The sequence below is a fragment of the Somniosus microcephalus genome, chromosome 13 (genome assembly GCF_052327205.1).
Source record: "Somniosus microcephalus isolate GS21.2 chromosome 13, FLI_Smic_1.0, whole genome shotgun sequence".
NCBI classification, from domain to species: domain Eukaryota; kingdom Metazoa; phylum Chordata; class Chondrichthyes; order Squaliformes; family Somniosidae; genus Somniosus; species Somniosus microcephalus.
The window spans coordinates 184516334-184537147 of record NC_140999.1 but is presented as its reverse complement, the minus strand read 5'-3'; the positions used below and the strand labels follow the sequence as shown (position 1 = coordinate 184537147).

The 20814-nt window shown below is 42.2% G+C and overlaps 1 protein-coding gene across 2 annotated transcripts in view; it reads left to right on the top strand.

Moving 5' to 3' along the window:
• LOC147108866 (E3 ubiquitin-protein ligase Itchy-like) overlaps nucleotides 1–20814 on the top strand; it is a 105227-nt gene that overhangs the window by 50197 nt on the left and 34216 nt on the right. For both annotated transcript variants that reach the window (XM_086005786.1, XM_086005787.1), the window contains exons 10-14: nucleotides 6238–6333; nucleotides 8571–8745; nucleotides 10699–10759; nucleotides 10943–11027; nucleotides 18151–18279. In XM_086005786.1, the coding sequence (XP_085861912.1) occupies nucleotides 6238–6333; nucleotides 8571–8745; nucleotides 10699–10759; nucleotides 10943–11027; nucleotides 18151–18279 (546 nt within the window). The remainder of the gene's footprint in view (nucleotides 1–6237; nucleotides 6334–8570; nucleotides 8746–10698; nucleotides 10760–10942; nucleotides 11028–18150; nucleotides 18280–20814) is intronic.

Here is a 20814-nt window from a genome sequence, read left to right as displayed (position 1 = left end):
TTATACAAATATATTTATTACATACTAAAATTAATGTGCCAAAAACATCAACCTTAAAGGAAGGTCGTGTCTTGACTAATTTGATTGAATTTTTTGAGGAGGTAACAAGGAGGGTCGATGAGGGTAGTGCATTTGATATAGTCTATATGGATTTTAGCAAGGCTTTTGATAAGGTGCTGCATGGCAGACTGGTCACGAAAGTAAAAGCCCGTGGGATCCGAGGCAAAGTGGCAAGTTGGATCCAAAATTGACTCGGAGGCGGGAAACACAGTAATGGTCGAAGGGTGTTTTAGTGACTGGAAGGCTGTTTCCAGTGGGGTTCTGCAGGGCTCAGTCCTGGGTCCTTTGCTTTTTGTGGTGTATATTAATGATTTGGACTTGAATGTAGGAAGCATGATTAAGAAGTTTGCAGATGATGCAAAAATTGGCTGTGTGGTTGATAATGAAGAAGAAAGCTGCAGGAAGATATCGGTAGACTGGTCAGGTGGGCAGAACAGTGGCAAATGGAATTCAATCTGGAGACATGTGAGGTAATGCATTTGGGGAGAGCTAACCAGGCAAGGGAATACACTATAAATGGTAGGACACTGAGAAGTGGGACCTTGGAGTGCATGTCCACAGATCCCTGAAGGTAACAGAACAGGTCGATAAGGTGGTTAAGAAGGCATATGGGATACTTGCCTTTATTAGCCAAGGCATAGAATATAAAAGCAGGGAGGTTATGCTTCAACTGTATAAAACACTAGTTAGGCCTCAGCTAGAGTACTGCGTGCAGTTCTGGTCACCACATTACAGGAAAGATGTGATTGCACTAGAGAGGGTACAGAGGAGATTTACAAGGATGTTGCCTGGACTGGGGAATTTTAGCGATGAGGAAAGATTGGATCGGCTGGGCTTGTTTTCTTTGGAACAGAGGAGGCTGAGGGGAGACCTTATTGAGGTGTATAAAATTATGAAGGGCCTAGATAGAGTGGATAGGAAGGACCTATTTCCCTTAGCAGAGGGGTCAATAACCAGGGGGGCATAGATTTAAAGTAATTGGTTGGAAGTTTAGAGGGGATTTGAGGAGAAATGTTTTCACCCAGAGGGTGGTGGGGGTCTGGAACTCACGGCCTGAAAGGGTGGTAGATGCAGAGACCCTCATTACTTTTAAAAAGTACTTGGATATGCACTTGAAGTGCCATAACTTACAAGGCTACAAGGTGGCGTAGTGGTTATGTCACTAGACTAGTAAGCCAGAGGCTCAGTCAAATGCTCTGAGGATATGGGTTCAAATCCCACCACGGCAGCTGGTGGAATTTAAATTCAATTCAGTTTAATTCTGGAATTAAATGTTAGTCTTAGTAATGGCGACCATGATACCATTGTCGATTGTTGCAAAAACCCATCTGGTTCACTAATGTCCTTTAGGGAAGGAAATCTGCCGTCCTTACCTGGTCTGGCCTACATTTGACTCTAGACCCACAGTAATGTGGTTGACTCTTAATGCCCTCTGAAATGGCCTAGCAAGCCACTCAGTTGTAAACAACCGCTACCGTGCTGGAAAGTGAGATTAGGGTGGATAGCTCTTTGTCGGCCGGCACGGACAAGATGGGTCGAATGGCCTCCTGTGCTGTAAATTTCTATGATTCTATGATACGATCAAAGTTCTACCCTGCGTGTGTATAAATATTTCATAAGGGTCGTTCCATTCTTCCAGGCTCACCCAGATTGGCACTGGTACAGATTATTTTCACTTGCCCCTTAAGAAATCCTGCTGCTACCTGCACTAGGTGGTGTAGGCTCCATTTTGACCAGCATAGCATGGAGAAATTTAATCTGCAACCGTTTTTTTGATCCTGAAAAGTAGTTTCTATTTATGTACAACTTCAACGAATGGCAATCTTGATGGTTGAGAATCTGAGCACGAGTCACTGGCGTGCCCCAAGAGCTGCATGCAAATGGTAATGTTGAATTTCAGGTTGAAGGGTCTGTAAAGGAACAAGGACTTGGGGAGATTTGTATCTATCCAGATTGCATGGATGAGGCTAGTCCATTTCTAAATGTTGTGATACTAGTGGAAGGAAAGCAATATTGCAAGATGCAATAAAATGGGTACTCTGGCTCGAGGTGATTACTGAACACACTAGGGACTATTTTGGTCTTTTGTTTATTGTATTTGTTCCTGGGATGAGGGGATTGCCCTATGAGGAGAGATTGAGTAGACTGGGCTTATATTCCTCAGAGTTCAGAAGAATGAGAGGTGATCTAATTGAAACATATAAAATTCTTAAGGGGCTTGACCGGGTTAATGCTGGGAAAATGTTTCCCCTGGCTGGGGAATCTAGAACACGATTCACAGTCACAGAATAAAGGGTAGGCCATTTAGGACTGAGATGAGAAATTTCTTCACTCAGAGGGTTGTGAATCTTTGGAATTCTCTGCCCCAGAGAGCTGTGGATGCTCAGTGGTTGAGTATATTCAAGACAGAGGTCGATAGATTTTTGGGAACTAAGGGAATCAAGGCATATGGGGATAGTGCGGGAAGGTGAAGTTGAGGTAGAAGATCAGCCATGATCTTATTAAATGGCAGAGCAGGCTCAAAGGGCCAAATGGCCTACTCCTGCTCCTGAATAGGTAACTGCCGGGTTATAGAAGGTGCTATATAGAATCATACAGCACAGAAGGAGGCCGTTCGGCCCACGTGTCTCTGTTGATTCTTTGTTTTTAAATATGATTTTTGTAAGCTCAAGTCAAGTTTTCTGAACTTAAATTCCAGCATCCTAAATCTACTTACGCTTGGGCTAATGTCCCCCATCAGCAATTTTAAATACTTAAGTGATGTGAGAAGGAAAGACTTGCATTTATGATGCATCTATCTTATCACATTTCTCAAATATCTCAAAACACTTCGTGTAACAAATCATTTTGAAGTGCAGTGAATGTTATATGGGGCGAATCATAGAATGATACATGAAAAAAATAGGAGCAGGAGTAGGCCATTCGGCCCTTCGAGCCTACTCCGCCATTCAACACGATCATGGCTGATCCTCTATCTCGATACCATATTCCTGCTCTCTCCCCATACCCCTTGATGCCTTTTGTGTCTAGAAATCTATCTATCTCCTTCTTAAATATATTCAGTGACTCAGCCTCCAGCCTCCACAGGTTCACCACCCTTTGAGTGAAGAAAGTTCTCCTCATCTCAGTCCTAAATGTCCTACCCCGTATCCTGAGACTGTGACCCCTCGTTCTAGACCCCCCAGCCAGGGGAAACATCCTCCCTGCATCCAGTCTGTCTAGCCCTGTCAGAATTTTATACGTTTCAATGAGATCCCCTCTCATTCTTCTAAACTAGTGAATAAAGGCCTAGTCGACCCAATCTCTCCTCATGACAGTCCTGCCATCCCAGGAATCAGTCTGGTGAACCTTCGCTGCACTCCCTCTATGGCAAGTATATCCTTTCTTAGGTAAGGAGACCAAAACTGCACACACTACTCCAGGTGTGGTCTCACCAAGGCCCTGTACAACTGTAGTAAGACATCCTTGCTCCTGTACTCAAATCCTCTTGCAAGGAAGGCCAACATACCATTTGCCTTCCTAACTGCTTGCTGCACCTGCATGTTTGCTTTCAGTGACTGGTGTACAAGGACACTCGGGTCCCTTTGTCCATCAACATTTCCCAATTTAGCACCATTTAAATAATACTCTACCATTCTGTTTTTCATACCGAAGTGGATAACTTCACATTTATCCACGTTATACTGCATCTGCCATGTATTTGCCCACTCACTCAACTTGCCTAAATCGCCTTGAAGCCTCTTTGCATCCTCGTCACAACTCACAATCCACCTAGTTTCGTGTCATCAGCAAACTTGGAAATATTACATTTGGTTCCCTCATCCAAATCATTAATATATGTTGTGGATAGCTGAGGCCCAAGCACTGATCCCTGCGGTAACCCACTAGTCACCGCCTACCACCCCGAAAAAGACCCATTTATTCCTACTCTGTTTCCTGTCTGTTAACCAATTTTCAATCCATGCCAGTATATTACCCCCAATCCCATGTGCTTCAATTTTGCACACTAACTTCTTAAGTGGGACTTTATCAAAGGCCTTCTGAAAATCCAAATACACCACGTCCACTGGTTCTCCCTTATCCTACCAGTTACATCCTCAAAAAACTCCAGTAGGTTTGTCAAACACAATTTCCCTTTCATAAATCCATGTTGACTTTGTCCAATACTGTTGATATTTTCTAAGTGTCCTGTTATCACATCCTTTATAATAGACTCTAGCATTTTCCCTACTAATGTTAGGCTAACTGGTCTGTAGTTCCCTGTTTTCCCTCCTTTTTTAAATAGTGGGGTTACATTTGCCACCCTCCAATCTGCAGGAACTGTTCCATAATCTATAGAATTTTGGAGGATGACAACCAATGCATTCACTATTTCTGTGGCTACCTCTTTTAGTACTCTGGGAAGCAGATTATCAGGCTTTCAGTCCCATTAAATTCTCCAGTACTATTTTTTTTACTAATAATTTCTGGGAAGTTATTTGTGTCCTCTTCCATGAAGACAGAACCAAAGTATTTGTTTAATTGCTCTGCCATTTCCTTGTTTCCCATTTCTGACTGTAAGGGACCTACATTTGTTTTCACTAATCTTTTTTTTTTACATACTTGTAAAAGCTTTTACAGTCTGCTTTTATGTTCCTTGCAAGTTTACTCTCATACTCTTATTTTTCCCCTCTTAATCAATCTCTTGGTCCTTTTTTGCTGAATTCTAAACTGCTCCCAATCCTCAGGCTTGCTACTTTTTCTAGCAACTTTATATGATTCCTCTTTGGAGCTAATACTATCCTTAATTTATTTTGTTAGCTGTGGTTGGGCTGCTTCTCCTTTTGTGTTCTTGCGCCAGAAAGGAATGTGTACAGCACAGAAGGAGGCCATTTGGCCTATTGTGTCTGTGCCGGCGCTTTGGTAGAGCTATCCAATTAGTCCCACTCCCCTCTGCTCTTTCCCTATAGCCCTGCAAATTTTTTACCTTCAACTATTTATCTAATTCTCTTTTGAAAGTTACTATTGAATCTGCTTCCACCGCCCTTTCAGGTAGTGTATTCCAGATCACAACTTGCTGTGTGTAATAAAATTTAAAAAAGTTTCCTTATCTCGCCTCTGGTTCTTCTGCGAATCACCTTAAATCTGTGTCCTCTGGTGACCGACCCTTCTGCCACTGGAAACAGTTTCTCCTTATTTACTCTATGAAAACCGTTCATGATTTTTAACACCTCTATCAAATCCCTGCTCTAAGGAGAACAACCCCAGCTTCTCCAGTCTCCCTCATCCCTGGCACCGTTCTAGTAAATCTCCTCTGCACCCTCTCTAAGGCATTGTGGTGCCCAGAATTGAACACAATACACCAACTGAGGCCTAACCAGTGTTTTATAAAGGTTTAGCATTACCTTTTTTGAACTCTATGCCTCTATTAATAAAGCCAAGGATCCCGTATGCTTTATTAACAGCCTTCCCAACTTGTCCTGCCGCCGTCAAAGATTTGTGTCCATACGCCCCCAGGTCTTCCTGTTCTTGCACCCCCTTTTTAAAATTGTACCATTTAGTTCATATTGCCGCTCCTCATTCTTCCTAGCAAAATGAATCACTTCACAGTACTCTGCACCTGCACAAAAGGCTAGGCAACGTAGAAAGGTCAGAAAAACTACAGGACACTGAAATTGCACAACAGATGTGATTAGTTCCTTTAAGATCAAAATCAACTGATTGAAATATCTCTGGAGCAGAGATGTTGATGCAAGTCAGTAATTCATGCAAATAAAATTGATCATTTTTATTTTAAAAAATTGAATAGATGTCTGAAACATTTTTGATTTTCCTTTAGGAATTAACTTTATTGAAGGGGAAAACCTTTGTCTTCTGAATTGTCTCAACTATAAATGTGGTCAAAGAAGATAGCTAGTTATTAATACCTGTCTTAATCCAGTTCTTTATACTTCAGAATTGCTTCTAAGAGGTTGCAGGGGACACATTTTGTGTAAAATTTCCACTTCTCTTCCCTTCTCCATGGCCATGAAGTTCCACAGCGCCACTCTGTCTTGAATGGTGTACGGAGGCTATGTAGGCAGCAGTCCGCTTTCCGGATACTGGTGGTGGTGGGGAAAGCGAAATTTAACATAATTGTTCATGTGCTGCTTCTTGCTGTTAGTAATGCAGAAGATTTTACTTATTTTCTTGCCATAGCTGGGAGCAGAGGATGGATCAGCACGGCAGATTGTATTTTGTAGATCACATTGAAAAACGAACAACATGGGAAAGACCACAGGCGTTGCCTCCAGGGTAAGTCAGATAATATGTCGACTTGGGATGTCATCAGTAAGTGGCTGTCTTTGAGTATCTACTTTGCAGATCTACCAGTTGTCTTTACTAGCTGGTAATGAAACATAAAATGTGGTGGCAATGATTAAAATAATTATTTACTCACGACTTCTATAATATAGATGCTTCACGCACAATTTCCTCGAGGCTTTTAGGTAGCATTTTCTTCGCAGAATTTTCAATGAAAAGTGCATTTTTCTAAGATGAAAGGAATGATTTTCTCTTTCATACTTTTATCCCCCTCCGCTGTAAGGCATACAGTTTCAGCAGCCCTCCAGTACCACCTCCGAGTGGTCAAGTGAGTAACAACAAGCCATTTGATGGTGCGAGGAATCACAGTCGGATACAATCTGACCCTTGCCTCCAAGGAAGGTCACTGTATAGTGATCAGGAGTGTGTACACTAGCTGATTCTCCTTTTCTTAACCCCTCGGCATTGCGGCCAAAACCAATGCCCTTGTTCCTACCCCAGCTGATATTGGGTAACTCAGTATAGTCCAGGAATTGAACCTGGGACCTTCCTGAGTTGCTGTGTGGTTTAGGGGCAAAGTACTTTACTTATGAGCCTTTGGACCAGCTAGGTTTAGTATTTCTATTCGTGATGTTTAATTCTGAATCAGTAGAGCATATTTGATCTGTAACCAGTCTCAACAATCCCCTTTTCATAATTGCTGCTCATAGTACAGAAACCTCACGGATTGCTTTATTAAATGGGTTTGATTTCTTTATACATTTCCTGCTGCGTAGAATTATACAGCACAGAAAAGGAGGCCATTCGCCCCATCGTGCCTGTGTCGCACTAATTTATACCACACACTAATTACTTGTGATCTGCACTTTAGAATGGCCCAGAAATTCGGGTCGGGGGCTTCCCGCGGGTGCAAGCCTCCGACCTGCACTTACTTTGCGCGCCGGCCGTTGAGCTGTGGGCCCGCGTGGGATTCCGATCCTGGGCCTGCTCCAACTGCCGGCGCGCAGTGCTTGCGTATCCCAGGGGCGCAGTTAGTTCGATGCGTCCCCTGGGATCACGTGGGCCATGGAGAGCCAATGGTAGCAGGGAATGCTTCATTCATAAAATTGACAGGAAGAGCTGTCAAAACTATAAATACTATAAGCCCCAAAACATCACTAAAACTTCAAATACATTTTTTTAAATCACATTTTTAAAATAACTATAAATTACATATAAAATAACTTTTAAACAATAAATTTTTGAAAAAATTAATTACATTTTCTAACCGGGCTAAAAATAAATTTACTTTTCTTTAAAGTATTTAAAAATAATAAACCTGTGGAAAAAATGTTCTAATTTTAATTAATTCACCACTTACCTTGTTAAAAGCAGGCCTCGTGCCTGCTTTTTACATGTGTAACTCCTGGCGACTTACCCTCCCGGAGAAACCTGGGGGAAAAAAATGTAAGTTCCAGGCGCACGCGCTGCCTCTTCGGCGCACGCGTTCCACCTCTCAACCCCTTCCTTTAAGGAAACGGAAGTTCCGGTTTCCCGCGCACGCGCAGTGCACACACAAAACCAGCACTTCCGTTGGGCCTACGTGTGAGTACCCCGTGCGCACTCGCCCGTGGAGACCCGAATTTCTGGGCCAATGTGTTTTAAAGTGGCATTGTTGAACTTCTGGGGAGGATTGAAGTAACCATGGCAGCACTGTCAACCACAGTCTCCAGTCCTGTTCTGAAAGCCCAAACCATTCAACCTGAACCCATAAGCTTTTTTTGTGAAGAATGCTCTGTTTAAACTCAAAACTAAAGCAGTACAGGCATTAAATATCATCCCTTATCTCTTTGAGGTTTCTCTGCTTATTACCCTTCCATTAGGCCACAGCTGAAGCCCAGCGCTTCAGTTGTATGACTAATCCTTTCGCTATAAATTGGCACGGTTGCCTGGCTAACTGCTGTCCATCTTATCTGTTCTTCTCCAGCTGACTTACATGAAGGCAAGTCTCTTATCTCCGCAGCTATGATGAGTCACTGTCAGGATATGCTAGCTCGAGCTAATTTAAGGGCCAGAATACATAAAGCCTATGCTAAGCATTACAATACCAATGTTAGCCATTATCATACCAATGCCACTAAAATCTACTTCAAAATTGGAAATCTAGGGCTTGCTATTCACTTCTTTAGCAGTCCTGCTGGAATGAGTTACAGTCATTAACCACTTCCTCCCCAATTCTTTCCTGAAAGCTGGGAGCGGAGGGTTGACGAGAGGCACAGGATTTACTACGTTGACCATATTACCAGGACGACCACATGGCAGCGGCCCACAGTAGAGTCGGTCAGGAATTTTGAGCAGTGGCAGTCGCAGAGAAATCAGCTTCAGGGAGCCATGCAGCAGTTCAACCAGAGATTTATTTATTCGGTAATTAACTTATTGAGCTGCGTTTTGTACTTCTTTTAAAGGAAACAAATGGATCCCCAGTGTGTAGAAAATCGATATTGTGATATTGGCACCTGTTGAAGAAATGTGTCCACCTCGATCCAATATCACTTGTTTTTCCTTCCCCAGCATATCGAATATATTTTTTCACTTTCAATTATTTTAATTGTGTACGTGTGTGTGTTTATAAGAGCATCAGAACTAGGAGCAGGAGTCGGCCATACGGCCCCTCGAGCCTGCTCCGCCATTCAGTAAGATCATGGCTGATCTTCCACCTCAACTCCACTTTCCTGCCCGATCTCCATATCCCTCGAGTCTAAAAATCTCTCGCTCTCAGCCTCGAGTAAACTCAATGACTGAGCATTCACAGCCCTTTGGGGTAGAGAATTACAAAGATTCACGACCCTCCGAGCGAAGCAATTCCTCCTCATCTCGGTCTTAAATGGCCGACCCCTTATCCTGAGACTATGGCCCCTAGTTCTAGACACTCCAGCCAGGGGAAACAACCTCTCAGCAATTACTATGTCAATCCCCATATATCTAAAAATTTTTCCACTTTCAATTATTTTAATTGTGTACGTGTGTAGTGGAATTATCCAGACGTTTTGTGGAAGTCAGGCTCTGTTTTCCATAAATCCGCTAAAATACAATTGAGTGTTCATTTTCCCACAGACTCTGGGTCCTTGATCCAACTGGATAAGTAACTTATCTGGGTGTCCAATACCTTGTATTTACTATCTACCCTGCTGATATTTAGCTTTGGTGCAAGAAGATCAGCAGTAGCTGGCTACCACCGGTTTTTCTGTGAATATCTTTGGGGTTTTTTTACAAAGGAAAAACATATATCTTAATCTGCATTTACTGGGATTTTGATTGGCCTGCTTATGGTCTACTTAGATTACACAATCAGAAGCTGAAGTCATTGTATCAGACTGAATTATCGGTCAGTTCCCATAATCTGTTTGTATGTACGTGGTCCCCTCCATTATGGTGGCCGCTGGCCATTCCACTGCAAGTTTATATTGTCTCGATCTCACCTCACCTTTCGGTCTTAATGTACCGTATACAGGAAACTTTTTTTTATCCGGCACCGACGTGGTGCCAGTTCGTCAAAAATTCCGGATAACCGAAAGCTATAGTAAAAGATACGGAGAGCTGAGAGCTCCGTATAAAGCAACAAACCCTGTTGCTTAGCAACAGGTTCAGAACAATGGCCACAAGTTCCAAGTGTCTCTGTAGCTTAGCAACAGCTGCAGCCACACCCTTGCACAGCAACAGATCGAGGAAAGCAAGTAGAATATGAAGTAAAACTTACCTGAACCTACTCCTGAATTTTGCCGGTTAACCGAGATTTCCGGTTATTTAGGTGCCGGTAAATTGAAAGTTTCCTGTAGTTTTCCCCAGCTGATGGGGTTAGAAGGCAGTCTCCTCCCCGAGTCGGTGCTGGAGCAACTCCGTAATTGACTTCATTTTATGGTTTTACATTTTGCTCCCTTCTTGTGGGGAAACCCTTCATCTCCACTCAGGGCCTCCTCGAAGAGCGCAGCTGAAATTAATAACCTCACATGAGAGGGAATCGGTGTGAATGATTTGGATTACAATCATACAAAATATTTTAACACGTCAGTGGTAGGTGGAGCAGGCATGTAGTTTATCAGGGACTGATTTACATGTAGCCGAACTGGTTTACATTTTCGAAAGGCAAAAGGGACTCGCTCAGAGCTGTCTTTCATGACCTGTGCCTGCCTGTCCCTTTCTTCATTCCCTCACCTTGGCCCCTAGGGCACAGTGTTGTTTAGTTCTAGGTGACATGTTCAGATACATGTGAAGGCGCTTTCGTTTGTCATTGTTACTCAGTGGTGTGTGTGTGTGTGGCTACTTTCTTGGCATAAACCGCATTTAAAAAAAAACCATTCCTGATGTTTTCATTTTCAGTATCCTGAGCAGGTGGTGCCAGCTGAATTTGACCCACTTGGCCCCTTGCCAACTGCATGGGGTAAGTAAGGCCGAAACATACATAAAAGGAAATATTATGCACATTGCTTTTTAAATCATTAATTTATAACAGTGCATGTGACCCAGTTAGGTTTAAAGCTTTTTAGAGATTATTTCTGTTCATATAGAGCACAGAATGTCACCAATTTTTACTAATTAAAAAAACTTCATGTCATTCTTGTAGAAAAGAGAACAGACAGCAATGGTAGAATGTACTTTGTAAACCACTTAACACGTACCACTCAGTGGGAGGATCCTAGGACAGAGGGGTGAGTAATACATTTGAATGATACTAGAATATTGCTGGTTAAAGAGTGGATTAACGCAATTGTAAGGAAGGATATTAGCTCTGATGATGTGGAATCTGTATGGGTAGAACTGAGAAATACCAAGGGGCAGAAAACGTTAGTGTGAGTGGTATATAGACCTCCAAACAGTAATGCAGAGGTTGGGGATGGCATTAAAAGGGAAATTAGAGAAGCGTGCAATAAGGGCACAGCAGTTATCATGGGTGACTTTAATCTACATATAGATTGGGCTAACCAAATTAGTTACAATACTGTGGAGGAGGAATTCCTGGAGTGTATACGGGATGGTTTTCTGGACCAATATGTCGAGGAACCAACTAGAGATCAGGCCATCTTAGACTGGGTATTATGTAATGCGAAAGGATTAATTAGCAATCTTGTTGTACAAGGCCCCTTGGGTCGGAGCAATCATAATATGATCGAATTCTTCATTAAGATGGAGAGTGAAGTAGTTGTCTCAGTGACTAGGGTCCTGAATTTAAATAAAGGAAACTACGATGGTATGAGGCGCGAGTTGGGTAGGATTGATTGGGGAATGTCACTCAAAGGGTTGACGGTGGATAGGCAATGGCAAACATTCAGAGATCGCATGGATGAACTACAAAATTTGTTCATCCCAGTTTGGCATAAAAATAAAACAAAAAAGGTAACTCAACCGTGGCTAACAAAGGAAATTAGGGATAGCATAAGATCCAAGGAGAGGACACATAAATTGGCCAGAAAAAGCAGTAAACCTGAGGATTGGGAGCAGTTTAGGATTCAACAAAGGAGGACAAAGGGATTAATTAAGAAGGGGAAAATAGAGTATGAGAGTAAGCTTGCCGGGAACATAAAAACTGACTCTCAAAACTTTTATAGATATGTGAAGAAAAAAAGATTGGTGAAGTCAAGCGTAGGTCCCTTGCAGTCAGAATCAGGGGAATTTATAATGGGGAACAAAGAAATGGCTGACCAATTAAATACATATATTGGTTCTGTCTTCACAAAGGAGGACACAAATAACCTCCCAGAGATGTCGGGGAACATAGGGTCTGATGAAAGGGAGGAACTGAAAGAAATCAGTATTTGTAGGGAAATGGTGTTAGGGAAATTGACAGGATTGAAGGCCGATAAATCCCCAGAGCCTGATAATCTCCATCCTAGGGTACTTAAGGAAGTGGCCCTTGAAATAGTAGATGCATTGCTGATCATCTTCCAACATTTGATGGAATCTGGAACAGTACCCATGGATTGGAGGGTAGCTAATGTTACCCCACTATTCAAAAAAGATGGTAGAGAGAAAACGGGGAATTACAGACCGGTAAGCCTGACGTCGGTAGTGGGGCAAATGCTAGAGTCCATTTTAAAAGATGTAATAGCAGAGCACTTGGAAAACAGTGACAGGATCGGACAAAGTCAACATGGATTTACAAAAGGTAAATCGTGCTTGACTAATCTACTGGAATTTTTTGAGGATGTAACTGGTAAAATAGATAAGGGAGAACCAGTGGATGTGGTGTATTTGGACTTTCAAAACGCTTTCAATAAGGTCCTGCATAAGAGATTAGCGTGTAAAGTTAAGGCACATGGGATTGGGGGCAAGGTATTGACTTGGATAGAGAACTGGTTTAAAGACAGAAAGCAAAGAGTTGGAATAAACGGGTCTTTTTCCGAGTGGCAGGCAGTGACTAGTGGGGTACCGCAGGGATCGGTCCTTGGACCCCAGCTATTCACAATATATATTAATGATCTAGACGAGGGAACTAGATGTAATATGTCCAAGTTTGCAGACGACACAAAGCTGGGTGGGCGTGTGTGCTGTGAGGAGGATGCCGAGAAACTCCAGTATGATTTGGACAGGTTGGGTGATTGGGCAGAAGCATGGCAGATGCAATATAACGTGGATAAATGCAAGGTTATCCACTTTGGTGGCAAAAACAGGAAGGCAGATTATTATCTGAATGGCAATAGATTGGGAGAAGGGGAAGTGCAACGAGACCTGGGTGTCCTTGTGCACCAGTCGCTGAAGGTAAGCATGCAGTTGCAGCAGGTGGTTAAGAAGGCAAATGGTATGTTGGCCTTTTGTAGCGAGAGGGTTTGCGTACAGGAACAAGGATGTCTTGCTGCAGTTGTACAGGGCCTTGGTGAGACCACATATTGAGTATTGTGTGCAGTTTTGGTTGCCTTATCTGAGGAAGGATGTTCTTGCCATGGAGGGAGTGCAGCAAAGATTCACCAGGCTGATACCTGGGATGGCAGGAATGACGTATGAGGAGAGATTGGGTCGATTGGGCTTATACTCGTTGGAGTTTAGAAGAATGAGAGAGGATCTCGTTGAAACTTATAAAATTCTGACAGGACTGGACAGACTAGATGCAGGAAGGATGTTCCCCATGGTCGGGGAGTCCAGAACCAAGGGTCACAGTCTAAGGATAAGGGGTAAGCCATTTAGGACAGAGATGAGGAATTTCTTCACCCAGAGAGTGGTGAACCTGTGGAATTCTCTACCACAGAAGGCAGTAGAGGCCAATTCATTAAATATATTCAAGAAGGAGTTGGATATATTTCTTAAGGCTAAAGAGATCAAGGGGTATGGGGAGAAAGCAGGGACAGGGTACTGAATTTGGATGATCAGCCATGATCTCATTGAATGGCGGAGCAGGCTCGAGGGGCCGAATGGCCTGCTTCTGCTCCTATCTTCTATGTTTCTATATATACTAGCTATAATGTGCAATGAAATAAATATATTATGATGGATACCAAAGTGTGAGATAGCCTAATCATGGTTCACAATTTGCAAGAGAGGAATGCTATTGATTCTCAATCATCTGAATTCTGAAATTAGATTCCATCTTGAAATTGTGCCCTAGTAAGTATTTTTTTTAAAAGCTTTATTTTCAAGTTTTAGGAATAAAGGATAGCATAAAGTACCAATCAAATACAAAACAATATGATGTAGTACATCAACATCTCAATGCCAGTCAACAATGAATGCTTAATACCTAAATACTCTATCAGAAAGCCATACCAAATATTCCACTATAAATCTGTGGTGTGTTTTGTCTCCTCACATGGTGGTGGATATTGAGGCATTAGAAAGGATGCGAGGATGAGGGAGTGGCAGCACAAGATTTATTCCCAGTCTAAAACACCTTGGTTAGCCAGATAGGCTGATAGAGCTGGGTCTGTATACTTTAGGAAAGCGTAGACTCGGACGACTTGATCAAGGTTTAAAAAATAATGAAGGGACTGGATTGTGTTCATGTGGCCCAATTATTTCAGCTGGATAAGATAGGGAGCATCAGGCGTTCGGCAGATCACCTTTACCCACAGAATAATGGACCTGTGGAGTGGTGAACGCTGATTTGCTGTATTCCTTCAAGAGAGAGCTGGACCTGTTTCTGGCTTGCGCAGAAATCACCACCTACAAGAGGTAGGTACCCTGTAATAAATCGGGGCCGATGTGTTCTCCTGGACTTGTTCTGATTGCCTAAAGGGGTCAGAAAGGAATTTCCCAGATTTTTTTCCCCCTCTGAATGGCCTGAATTTTAATCTGTTTCTTTTTTGCCTCTCCCAGGATATAACATGTCTCTCTGTGGGTAGGGAGTGTCAACTAGTAGGTCATTACCTGTCCATCTTTTTTGTATGTTCGTGTTACAATTTTGAATCTCTGCCCAAATTTTAAAAAAGTTAGGGGTTATCTTTGGTGACAGAAGTGCCACCCACTGAATAGAAAGGGATGATTTATAGCTACCCCGGTGGCTTAATGAGTAAATATACTGCTTTGTGGTACTGAGCCCAACAAAACAGTAAGGTTTTAGGTTCAGGCACAGGACTGTTCTGAGTTACCTATTTTCAGCTGAGGCTGTAGTACTTAACATAAGAATTAGGAGCAGGAATAGGCCATACGTCCCCTCGAGCCTGCTCCGCCATTCAATAAGATCATGACTGATCTTCGACCTCAACTCCACTTTCCCGTCTGATCTCCATGTCCCTTGATTCACCTAGAGTCCAAAAATCTATCGATCTCAGCCTTGAATATACTCAACGACTGAGCATCCACAGCCCTTTGGGGTAGAGAATTCCAAAGATTTACCACCCTCTGAGTGAAGAAATTCCTCCTCATCTCAGTCTTAAATGGCCAACCCTTATCCTGAGACTGTGACCCCTGGTTCTAGACTCTCCAGCCAGGGGGGAAACAATCTCTCTGCATCTACCCTGTCAATCCCCCTCAGAATCTTATATGTTTCAATGAGATCACCTCTCATTCTTCTAAACTCCAGAGAGTATGGGCCCAATCTACTCAATCTCTCCTCACGGGACAAACCTCTCATCGCAGGAATCAATCTAGTGAACCTTCATTGCACCCCCTCTAAGGTAAGTCTATCCTTCCTCAGATAAAGAGACCAGAACTGTGCACAGCACTCCAGGTGTGGTCTCACCAAAGCACTGTACAATTGTAGCAAGACTTCCTTACTCTTCTACTCCAACCCCCTTACAATAAAGGCCAACATGCCATTTGCCTTCCTAATTGCTTGCTGTAACCTGCATGCTAACCGTTTCCTCTACGAGGACACGTAAATCCCTCTGAACACCAACACTTAATAGTTTCTCAATATTTAAAAAACATTGATTTTCTATTCTTCCTACCAAAGTGAATAACCCCACATTTCCCCACATTATACTCCATTGCCACCTTATTGCCCACTCACTTAACCTGTCTATATCCCTTTGCAGGCTCTTTGTGACCTCCTCACAGTAGTTACTGCAATTTACCTTAGCTCCCCAAGATAGGTAGGGGGTGAAAAATCAGATGGAAAGTGTGCACATAGAGGTTTAGCTAATGATTGAGCAAAGGAGCCAAGATGTTTTTACAAAAATATGGAGTCAACTTGGTGGCGTGGCTACTCTGTAAACATAGAAACATAGAAGATAGGAGCAGGAGTAGGCCATTCGGTCCCTCGAGCCTGCTCCGCCATTCAATGAGCTCATGGCTGATCATCCAAATTCAGTACCCTGTCCCTGCCTTCTCCCCATATCCCTTGATCCCTTTAGCCTTAAGAAATATATCCAACTCCTTCTTGAATATATTTAATGAACTGGCCTCCACCGCCGTCTGTGGCAGAGAATTCCACAGGTTCACCACTCTGGCTGAAGAAATTCCTTCTCACCTCAGTCCTAAATGGCTTACCCCTTATCCTTAGACTATGACCCCTAGTTCTGGACTCCCCGGCTATCAGGAACATCCTTCCTGCATCTAGTCTGTCCAGGCCTGACAGAATTTTATAGGTTTCGATGAGATCCCCTCTCAATCTTCTAAACTCCAGTGAGTATAAGCCCAATCGTCCCAATCTCTCCTCATATGTCATTCCTGCCATCCCAGGTATCAGCCTGGTGAATCTTCGCTGCACTCCTTCCATGGCAAGAACATCCTTCCTCAGATAAGGCGACCAAAACTGCACACAATACTCAAGGTGCGGTCTCACCAAGGCCCTGTACAACTGCAGCAAGGCATCCTTGTTCCTGTACTCGAACCCTCTTGCTACGAAGGCCAACATACCATTTGCCTTCTTAACCGCCTGCTGCACCTGCATGCTTACCTTCAGCGACTGGTGCACAAGAACACCCAGGTCTCTTTGCACTTCCCCTTCTCCCAATCTATTGCCATTCAAATAATAATCTGCCTTCCTGTTTTTGCCACCAAAGTGGATAACCTCACATTTATCCACATTATAGTGCATTTGCCATGTTTCTGCCCAATCACCCAACCTGTCCAAATCGTACTGGAGTTTCACGACATCCTCCTCACAGCATACCCACCCACCCAGCTTTGTGTCGTCTGTAGGAACCACAGTGGAACAGATCCTCCTCTTGAACAGAAGTGATGCACCATTGGGCCAAGTTTATAATGTTAAAAGGGATTGAGAATTGACTGGCCTGTGGTGCCATATCCTAGCAAGAAATTGATGCATTCAGGAGGAAAGCGAGAAAACTGGTAGGTAATAGAAGAGAAGAATGCGTATTGGGAAGAAGTGGGCTGAACCCTGCAGTATTTATTGAGGTGTTGAGATTTACTTTGGTTTATAACCATCATCCAGACTTCCCATGTTAAGCTGCAGCTTTGAGTCTTGGGTGTCCATTATCATCTGTGCAGTGTGAGAAATAACCCATAAATAAAATGCTATTACAGTACTTGGAGTTGTCTTTAATTCATTAGGCCTTTCTCTGTTGGGGATGTCTTGAGATGCTGTGCTGGTAATACAGTATATGTCGTCTATAATTGCAACAGTTTGTGATTAGCTAGGCACTTTTCACAGGCTTGCTAGCTACAATCCTAGAATTTTAGGTTATCAGTGGCAAATCTGTGGTTTAATCTTTGTCTCCATTGCATTCACACTGGGAATAGGGTTAGGAAAGGAACCCCTCATGCACTGTTCACCTTCCTTCTGGTATGTGAAGAAAGAAACTGCATTGATCATATTTGTGGGCTGAAACCATGGAAGTATCATAAACATAAGGCCATAACTTGAGCCGGGGAGGACTGTGCAAATAGGGCGTACACAATTCACTTAAACCAATGCTGAATTCATGTTTAAAGTTTGGTTGTAAATAAATACCAAATTGGTCTTGTACCTTTCCTTGCGCACTGAAGTTTAGCTGAATAGACTGCAGTTATTTCAGTAACCGGAGGGGGCGGGGGGAGGTGGTTGAAGAGCTGGAGCCTGTAATGATATTAATGTGCAGATGCCATATATAACAAAATGAAAGCTAAGAGGGTATTATTAATGCCAGCCTGTTTTATGTAATCTATATTTGATTTTTCAAAAATTGACGTTTTGATTCCAGCATTTGTGGTTTCAAGCGAAAAAACCTTTTGATCTGTTTTCATCCATGGAATCCTCTACTGTGGTTGTATCGTGTGATGAGGTGGCGGGTTACTGTTTGTGAGGTGTTGTGATGAAAATGCGAGCATTGATGCAATATCACAGGAGAGGAAAGAGCCTGGTTCCAAGGTGGCCACCACCAGCATGGCTGTGGGGTTGCCTCCTGACATTGTTCACCCTACAGTCTTCCACAGTTGATGCATGTTTGATCATTCCTGCAGCATTCTCAATGAGAAGCCCTTGCCAGATGGATGGGAGATGCGCTTCACAGTTGATGGCGTTCCGTACTTTGTGGATCATAACAGAAGGACGACAACTTACATTGACCCACGCACCGGAAAGTCAGCACTGTAAGTCTTGAAAGTGGCGAATTTGATCACGTGCATTACTTTTATAATGGGGAAAAAAGTATTGACTGTTGAGCACTGACTGTCACCAATAAGTGATGAGGGACTGGATAGAATAAAAATACTGTCAAATCCAGCACAGATTGTTGCTGGATGAAATTCTCCTCCATTTGAGACTTTAAGCTATGGTCTCATCTACCCGTTCAGTTCGATGCTTAAAAAACCTCATGCGACTATTTGAAAATGAGTGCAAACAATGTTCCCAAAAAAAAAAAAAAAAAATTTTTGTACTGAGCAGGCCACAAACTCATACGAGCGTGACCTATTCGTCTGTGGACAAATTTTACAACAACAGCAACAACATTTACAACGACAACAGCAACCACTTAAAAGCATATACAGGAAACTTTCGATTTACCGACACCTAAATAACCGAAAATCTCTGTTAATCAGCAAAATTCAGGAGGAGGTTCAGGTAAGTTTTACTTCATATTAGTGGCCATTCCTGGATCTGTGGCCATGTAACCGGGGTTCCTGCACCTGTTGCTATGCAACAGGGACACCTGGATCTGTGGCCGTGTACGGGGCTCTCGTACCTTTTACTGTATCTCCCTGTATTCCGGACTTTTTGATAAACCGGCACCACGCCGGTGCCAGATAAGAGTTTCCTGTATACAGTAATGCCATATTGCCACCCCACTGTCTCAAATCATGAGACAATCAGACAAGGGTCTAAACAAGTTTAACAACTTCTCTGCTTTTAATTCTATTCTTCTAGAAATGAGCCCCAGTGCTTTATTTGCACTTTTATGGCTTTTTTTTTACCTGTGTTGCTACTTTTAATGATTTGTGAATCTATACCCCGAGATCCCTTTGCACCTCTACTCCATTTAGACTCTTATTTTCCAAGGAGTAGGTAGCCTCCTTATTCCTCCTACCAAAATGTACCACCTCATACTTCGCTATATTGAAGTTCATTAACATAGAAACATAGAAGATAGGAGCAGGAGTAGGCCATTCGGCCCCTCGAGCCTGCTCCGCCATTTAATGAGATCATGGCTGATCATCCAAATTCAGTACCCTGTCCCTGCCTTCTCCCCATATCCCTTGATCCCTTTAGCCTTAAGAAATATATCCAACTCTTTCTTGAATATATTTAATGAACATGCCCGTTCTGCAAGTTTGTTTATGGTAGAATTAATTAAAAGCTTTTAGTTCGTCATGTACAAACTCTATTTAAAACAAATAATTACTTGTTAGAAATGACTGTGATATAAAGAACTGCATAATAATGCATTAAGACTTCAGAAATGTCACTCAGCTACATGATTATGCATCGACAATCCAAAAGCCCAAGGTGAGCTGAAAGAAGCATATATTTATTCATGCAATTTGTATTATTTTAAAAGTTTTCAATGTATTAGCCCATTTCTCATGTCACTAGCAATGGCAGCAGGAGACGCGGCTTTCCTATGGCGCTGACGTGCTGTCTGTCCAGATACGTAATTAGAATATTAATCACAATGCAACCAGACAACCAACAAATATAAAGTGCTGTAGTTCTTTAGTTCACAGTAGTAAAGAATTGAACAAAAACGGGTATCCATATTTTCAACTTCAATCACTTCTTGGACAGCACACACCCCCCCCACCCCCCGTGTAACATGTCAGAAATGCAGCACTTATTCACAAGTGCGGAAAAACACTTGCACAATTTGCATCACCAAATTAAAAACAAAAAGCAGGAAAAGCTATGATTTAACCGAAATAAACATTTATCTTTCTTCCTGGACAGGAGAACCAAATCAGACTGACTTGGAAATGTTTACTAATATATTGACGTAAAATATTAATTTATGAATTTAGCTTCTAATGTTTTTCTCTCAAACATTCTCCACAGTATTAATCCCTGCTCTCATCACAAAGTGTTGAATTATTTTAGGTTCTTCGTAATTAAATAGCGGGAATCAAACTTCATTGTACTCTCAATTTTTAATCTATTTCAAACATACCAAATCGAAATTGTACCAGTTTAATTGAAGTATTTTCTATGTCTTTCTCAATAAACAAATAGTGGTTTCTTCTAAAGTAGCTTCCTGCAATTTTTATACATTATTACATAGCTCGTGTTCCTATTAACACTCCACTAAACTTTTAAGAGGAATTCTGTATTTACATTATTCTTGGGTCTTGTTAGGACTATAGAACGACAGACAAAATAAAATGGTTTGTGTTTTTCCCCTTTTTTGGTTCTCTTCCTAAATGCCTTTTTATTGACTTTAAAAATATATTAATATGTAACTCCTACAAATCCTCCCCTGTCCTTCCCACTGCAACAGCATAGTTGCGTTTTTGTGTAAAGCGACTCACTTCAGTCGATCGTTCAAAATCAAATATTGAGAAATTTCAATTTTAAAACGCTTTAAGCAATTCAGAGCCTCTTTTAAAAGTGTTTGGACGTCAAGGCCAGGTTGAAACTTGTTTAGATGAGGGGAAAATTGATTTTTGCTTGTTTCTTCCAAAATCATATTTGAAACT